Raw genomic sequence first — 7489 nt, forward strand, 5'->3', positions numbered from 1 at the left:
TGTGTGTGTGTGTGCGTGTGTGTGTGTGTATGTGTGCGTGTGTGTGTGTGTGTGGTTCTGAAGGAGGATTTGACCTATGACCCCCTGCCACCATTCAGCAGCTCAGAGAACTGGTCTCCACCAACACTTCCTGGTGAGACTCCGCCCCCTTCCTGACCACTCCTACTGTCAGCTGGAGGTTCTGACCCGGTTACGGTCCAACGTTCACAATCCTTCACCGGATGATTTCTGGCTCCTCACGTTGCACACTGACCCGCCCATACCTGTAAAAGTTTCATTTTGTGTGTTTTTTTCCCAGAAGTTTACGGTAAATGTTATTTAATTAAGCTGCTATTAATATCAAACATATTAACATAAATGACTTTTGCTGTCTACAGACTGTAAACAAGACATTCGTCCCGTTTAGCGTCTCTGTTACTGTTTGACTGCAAACTCTGTCGGGATATTTTGTCCCTATAGCTAATCTACCTTTTTAATATTCGTCCTAAAAAAGCTCATGAATATCTGGATGCTGACCGAAGCTGTTGGGCAACAAGCAGAACATCTTTCTGGACGCTGCGTGGAAATAACCAGACTTTTCTTTCTTTCATTTTTTTATTTACTGTAAACTTCAGAGAAATAAAACACACAAAATGAAACTTCTAGTTATGACGGATTTACGAGACCTTGCTTTGATTTTTTTATTATTGTGAATATCTTCTAAAAACCCATTGTATTAAAATGTATACCGTTTTACTTTGTTCCATATGTATAAATAAATGTGATTATCAGATTTTGTTGTGGGTAGTCTTTAATGTTAATACTATAAAATTAATGCATTCTTTTCCAAGTGTTGTTAAGTAGTTCTAAATTCTTACAGTTTATTACATTAGATTAATATGTCTTGGAAACACCAGACAACTGTTCCGTGTGAAAACAGTAACTGTGGCCAGCTCGGCTTTTCTTCTTCTACAGTTTGTTACCACATTGTGTTAATATCCCCTGGTAATGGAAGACAACTGTTGTGTTAGCATTTCCACGGACCTAGCATAACCCTTATATAGCTTTTTATTTTTGATTAAAATGCGAAAGTCCGCTGAAAGTAGTCCGCGGACTTCCGGCGGACATTCAACTCAAAGTCCGCCGGAAGCCTAAAGGTGGTCAGTAGAGTCCGGACGTCCACCACGTGACTAGCTGCTGATGACGTGTGTGTTTGCATCTGGCTAAGCTTCGTCCTCCGTATCGAGCATGTGGCGCCATGATCTCATGACTTTTTAAGTTTGATATGAATAAATGATAACATTTAAAAACTTGAGTTCTACATGGTCCTTTTTAAAAAGCCAGATAAAAGAAAATAAATGCATTAATACTTTATATTGCCAAATGTGCAAAGCTTACTGACATTTTCCAACACAGCTGAGAGGCAGCTGGTAATGGAGTAAAACCATTTAATGTTCCTTTGGGCTCAGTTAAACATTTTTTAATTTAATTTAAAAAATGTAAATGCAGAACCGTCCCGTATTTGGCTGTTAAATGTAGCGTCCCGTATTGAACCGATACGGGACGCGATTTGTTCCGTATGGTCTCCAGTACTTAGTAAGCTGCCCCAGTCACTGTTCCCTAGGAAGCAAAAGTATAATTTAATATATTTCTTAAAAGTGTATTTTGCTACAATTAGATTTAAGTGTGTTTAAAGTTATGTCAAAATTGGTACAAGCTTACTTTTAGTATACTTTATATGTAGTACACTTGATACTTAGCGTACTTACAGAAGTAATACAAGTTTGAAATATAAAAGTATATTTTCACGTGGGCAACGCCGACAGTCTGGGGAATGAAAATGTTTCTACAAAACAACTTTCACTTCCTGATACGACTGGTGAGAAAAACTCAGATTTTCTTACATCATCTCGTTGTGCCTTAAGATTTAGCTTCGCAACATTTCTCAGGATTTGGCATCGTTTCATTCCATGTTTGAGATGTTTTCCTCCGTTTTGTTGGAAATCATCGAGCTGAACCTCAAACGTTGGAAACGCCGAATGAGTTCAGCTCGTTCTGTCTGGACCTCCGTCCCACATCTGATCCAAACCACCAGCATCAACATCCCTGTCAAAGCCAAGAGCCCCCAAAAAACATATGGAGCTAAATTAGTGTCACAAAGCAGACACGATTAGTCTCATATAGACTCGTATAAGCAGATCAGCCTGATCAAACCGCCAGCTGCACACGGATCAGCATCTTCTGTTTTGATGAGACCTTCTTACCCTGTGGGATTTGCAGGTGAGACGATGTGTTCAAGGCCGGTGGGACATCCTGAAACATCCTGAGGAACCTGTGCAGGTGGAGGGAAACTGGGAGGCGGAGCTTCGTTTAAAATATTTTATTTGTTTTAAAATATACATCATCGTTTCAAACTGAGAAAATAAAACCAGTTTAACAGTCAGAGATTTCTCTGGAGCAGAAACCGCTGAGGTCGGCCAGGTGAGAGCAGCACCTGGAGGAGGCGGGGCTAAAGCCCCCCGATCAAGGTCCACCTGACCCCAGGTGAGTCGGCTCTGAGGGTCCGTGTGAGCTTCATTCAGCGTCAGAGTGGGAGAAAAACACCGATGGCACCTGAACGCACCGCCCACTTCATGCCAAGTCTGTATCGGGTTCTGATGGTTCTGGAGAATCTCCATGGAGACCAGGTCAAAGGGTCTCCATGGAGACCAGGTCAAAGGGTCTCCATGGAGACCAGGTCAAAGGGAGACTAAAATGAGTCAAACTGAGTTCTGACCTGCAGACCGACTCCCAGAACCAGAACTTCCCGACCCGGATCACTAACTGAAGTGGTTCTGATGGAACTCGGGTCAATTGATTCATACGTGGCTGAACCGGATCTTTCTGGTGCCGATCAGATGAATTTCAGTCTGATTGTTAATATATGTAATAATCTGAGAAAAAGTTAAAACAGATCTTTGACCTATTGGTTCAGGAGAACAGGAAGGTTCTGATTCCTGTCGGCGTTCCTCAGGGTTGTGACCTCGGTCCTCCGCTGAGGTCAGTGAATCTGATGACATTCTCAGAACCGATCCAGAACCAAAGGTTGTGGTCCAGAAGGTTCTGATCCTGCATCAGGCTGAATAATTAAAGCTGAGTGACAATCATCAGGAGAAATAAAGCCCATAATCAGAAGGTCAGAGGTCAAACAGATGGAGGGGGGTAAAGATGAAGAGGAGGAGTGATGAAGGTGAGCCTGGCTGGTTCTGTTCAAGAGGAAGAGTCATTAAAGATGGAGGAAGGACACACACACACACACACACACACTCTCGTCTTTGAGCCTCATGGGGATCATGACATATTAAGCAGACAGTCAGACGGGTCTATGTGTCTCTGTGAGGACCTGCAGTTGAAGTTCTGCTGGTTCTGGTTCTAACCCAGAAACAGCTCAGGTTCAGACTGGACAGAACCTCCTGCAGGTGACCTGGTGGCTCACAGCTGACCCGAAACCTCAGAACCAGCAGAACCGAACCACATGGAAAAGAGTGAATAATTCAACAGCAGCTGATGAAGAGGAGGGTCCGATGTCTCTGCAGCAGAACCCGAAGGAGTCTGGATCGGTTTTGTTTGGGTCAAAAGGTTCTGGTTCTTGCCTCCAGAACCGATCCAGAACCTGAAACCAGGTGCAGGTTGCAGCTCTGGTTCTGGTACTGGAACCGGTTCTATCCAGGCTCAAACCCAATAACCTCTGGTGGTGACTGGGTTATAAATCCTGATGGAACCGGACCAGAACCCAGCAGAACACATACTGGACCTCAGAACTGAGCATCATAACCTTCTGCTGTCCTCAGATGGAAATGGATCTCAGGTCGCTGAGTTCTTCAGGACGATGAACCCGAACCCTCAGAGCGAACAGAGGTTCTGATCAGATCTAGACCCAAACAGCTGAAGTGTGAACTGGGTCAGAGCCGCCGAGTTGTTCCAGAACCGCAGACTGAAACAGCAAACATTCAACCAGAATCAAAATAAACCAAAGATTTCAGTCTTTATGAAAATAATTTCTGAACGTTCAGGACAGAAAAAGTTCTGGTGAGAGACGGAACATTCAGTGATGGATCCGGCCAGAACCGCTCATCAGAACATTCAGTGATGGATCCGGCCAGAACCGCTCATCAGAACATTCAGTGATCAGCTGGTCGGTCCGGTGAGCCACAGTCGGCGCTGTGAGGAGGCAGGTCCACATTCAGACCGGCTATGGAAGCCCTGAGGCGCCAAAAACAGAGCTGCACTTCCTCCCGTCACCACAAGGAGGAGCTCCAGTTGTGTTTTGGCACTAACAGGATGCCGTAGAATCATAATCAAATCAAACTCAGTGGTGACCAATCAGAACGTCAGGTTTCATAAACAAAATGGTGATGTCACATTCCAGTTGAGCTGGAGCTCCGCCCACTGCCCCGCCCCCCGTGAGACAGTCAGTGTGTAGGGTGAAGGGGGCGGGGCCAAACACCAGCCTGGACACGTGACAGGAAACCAGCAGCTACAGATGTCAAAATAAAAGCCTTTAACTTGAGCCCAGTGTCAAACTCACAACCTCTGGGACAGGAAGTTATGGAGGCACTGAGAGTCCGAGTGTGTCCAATTCGTTCTTTCAAAATAAAAGCATCTGTTTGGGAAACGAGACATTTCTGGGTCTCCGACATCGATCCAGAACCGGTCCGATAATTAGGAATCGGGACAGGCTGGCCCTAAGGTCAAAGTTCACCTAACACTGATGACGGTTTCCTGATGGTGACATCGCATCACCAAACAGGAAGTAAAAACAACCAGGGGGTCACCTTGTGGAGCGGCTCCGGGTCGCCGACCCCCAGGGGTCAAATTAAAGGATGGCCGGTTTTTCTGGATCCTGTCTGTTTGTGTAAACAGGAAGTGGAATGGATCAGCTGATGGACGCCAGGCGGCGCGCTCGGCAGCGTACGTCAGGTATGGCTATTTCCTGGGCGTGGCCTGCGGCCGGGTTTCCGGTGCAACGGTCAGTCCAGCAGCGTGCCTTGCTCCTGGGCCCGGGTCAGGCTGTCCTTGCGGTGCAGGTGGTGCACGCCCATCCTCTTGGGGCTCCTCATTGGCCGCTGCGGGCCGGAGGCGGGATCGAACTCCAGGAGGCGGGGCGAGATGGCGGGCAGCTCGCGTGGAAGAATGTCTCTCTCTTCGGCCGAGCTGTCGTCTTCCTCCGTCTTCCCGTGGGCGTCTGCGGTCGTCAAGGTGACGGCGGTGTCCGCGCTGCCGGTTTCGTCCTCCAGGTCCATCAGCAGCTCCGCCTCCTCGGGGCCGTTCCCGCCGCCGTAGCGCCTCCTGCCGGGCTGCGGTTCCGTGTCGGTGTCCGTGTCCAGACTGGAGCCGCGGCTCGGCGTCCAGCTGCGGGCCGACGAGCCTTCCTCTCCGTCTGAGTACGCCGCCCTGTGGCGCTCCGAGCCGGCCACGCCCCCCGCCGCCTGGTGCCGCCTCTGCAGCTCCTGCGCCGTCTGGCTGCAGAACGACGTGCGGTGCATCACGGAGCCCTCGCTAGAGGGCGCCATCTTCTCCACAAACATCCGCTGCCAGTTGGCGAGCAGATCCTCCTCGGAGCTGGCGGAGCTGGCCGGGACGCTCGGCGCCTGCAGGGTCATGTGATCAGAGGGTAGCATTAGCATTAGCCTGGGCCAGGAGACCAACAGAACTTCTGGTTCCATCTACAGGTTCTGTTAAAGATTCTGGAACATGGGTCAGAACCCGCGTTCTAGAACCGCCATAGCTCCAGAATAGATGGTTCTGCTGAGTTCTGGACTTCTTAGATGTTCTGCTTAGTGATCCCTGAAACTTCTGGATCCCCAACAGCCTTGGTTCTGTTGGGGATCCAATTGGGTCTGGAGTCGTTACAGACCCTCGGATCCACTTTAGTCCAAACCGCCCCTACGCTTCCTTGCTTGATTCTGCTGGAGGTCCGACTGGGTCAGAACCAATCAGGGATCCCTGGACTCCTCTAAAGGTTACCATGGTACCTGAAGGTTCTGGACCCATCAGACCAGCCCGATAAAGTCACAGAACCAGAACCGAACCTCCATCATCGAGCCCATATTCTAACCTGATCTCTGATTGGCTAGCTGCTGTGTGGGTGGGCGGGGCTTACCTGTGGCGGGCTGCTGAAGGGGCTGGACTGGGCGGAGAGCAGCTCGCTGGCGGCGTCTCGCTGTGACGGCGGCGTGTGCTGGTTGGCTCCGCCCCCGGAGGAGGAGGAAGGGGCGGGGCTTCCGGGGCCGACCCGCTCGTCGTCGTTCTGGACGAGGCTGAGGGAGATGGCCTGCCTCGTGGCGTAGGTGCAGTTGGGCAGCGGCGAGTTCTTGGGGATCTTCACCTTGTCGTCGGACGAGAACTCGATGACCTTGCGGCCCGGATAGAGCGGGTGAGGCGGCGGCGGCGGCGCCGGGTACGGGTTGAGCTTCTCGAAGGCCGGCGCCGCGCCCGCCTCCTCGTCCAGGCTGCTCTGGCTGCGGCAGGAGCCGTTGTGCTGCGGCGCCTCCCGGCCGGCGCCGTCCTCCCGGGCCTCGGCGCCGGCCGGGTCCGTCATGTCCACGTGGACGAAGACGTCCTCGGCCACCGGCCGGCCGCAGCTGCTGGACTGGGCCGAGTTCAGAACCAGCGGCTCGGGTTTCTCCAGGACGCGGGCGATGACTGAGGTCGGCACGACGTCGGCGTGCGTCAGGCTCAGCGTGTCCGGGTCCTGGCCGCCGGGGGCGGGGCTTCGCTCCGGGAGGCTGGACTTCATGTGCTTGTTGAGCATTTCCTGCAGCTCCGAGGGCAGCTGGACAAATAATCCATTCATAGAATGACAGCATTAATCACAGAAACATAAACGTGAACAGGAAGCTGAGGCTGATGGACGAGTTGCAGCCATCGATCGATCGACCAATAGATCACTTCCTGCTGCACTTCCAGCCAATCAGGACAGAGGAAGTTAGAAACCTTCCTGGGTCCAAACTGCAGAACTTCGACTAGATTATCATTCAGATCGATCCTCTGATCGATTCGCCATCAGATCAAACATAAATCAAACATGATGGAGAAAATGGATCATCTACGAATCTCTGCAGAACCAGGACCAGTCTGGTTCTGCAGAACCTGTTCTCGGTCCAGTCAGCAGCGTCTGGGTCTGGTGGTGAGGAAGATAAGGCTGAACTCTTCATCATGTTGTTAATGGCCGCCTTCAGTCAGAGCTCCGCCCATAAAGCCACAGCATCACCAGCAGCAACCACTGCTGCAGCAGTTGACCACAGAACCTGACCAGAACCAGCGTTTAGCCGCTAGCTGCTAGTTATCAGCTGCTAGCTGTTAGCCTCTAGCTGTTAGCTGCTAGTTATCAGCTGCTAGCTGTTAGCTAACCTGTTAGCCGCTAGCTGTTAGCTGCTAGTTATCAGCTGCTAGTTGTTAGCTAAGCTGTTAGCCATTAGCTGTTAGCTGCTAGTTATCAGCTGCTAGTTGTTAGCTAAGCTGTTAGCCA

The 7489-nt window shown here is 50.5% G+C and overlaps 1 protein-coding gene across 2 annotated transcripts in view; it reads right to left on the bottom strand.

The window, feature by feature from the left end:
• Window positions 1-2344: 2344 nt before the first annotated feature.
• tjap1 (tight junction associated protein 1 (peripheral)) overlaps window positions 2345-7489 on the bottom strand; it is a 19382-nt gene continuing 14237 nt past the window's right edge. For both annotated transcript variants that reach the window (XM_008430504.2, XM_008430506.2), the window contains 2 exons: window positions 6122-6793; window positions 2345-5609 (listed from right to left, as the gene is read on the bottom strand). In XM_008430504.2, the coding sequence (XP_008428726.1) occupies window positions 4989-5609; window positions 6122-6793 (1293 nt within the window). In that variant the 3' untranslated portion in view covers window positions 2345-4988. The remainder of the gene's footprint in view (window positions 5610-6121; window positions 6794-7489) is intronic.

The sequence above is a fragment of the Poecilia reticulata genome, linkage group LG15 (genome assembly GCF_000633615.1).
Source record: "Poecilia reticulata strain Guanapo linkage group LG15, Guppy_female_1.0+MT, whole genome shotgun sequence".
Taxonomy (NCBI): domain Eukaryota; kingdom Metazoa; phylum Chordata; class Actinopteri; order Cyprinodontiformes; family Poeciliidae; genus Poecilia; species Poecilia reticulata.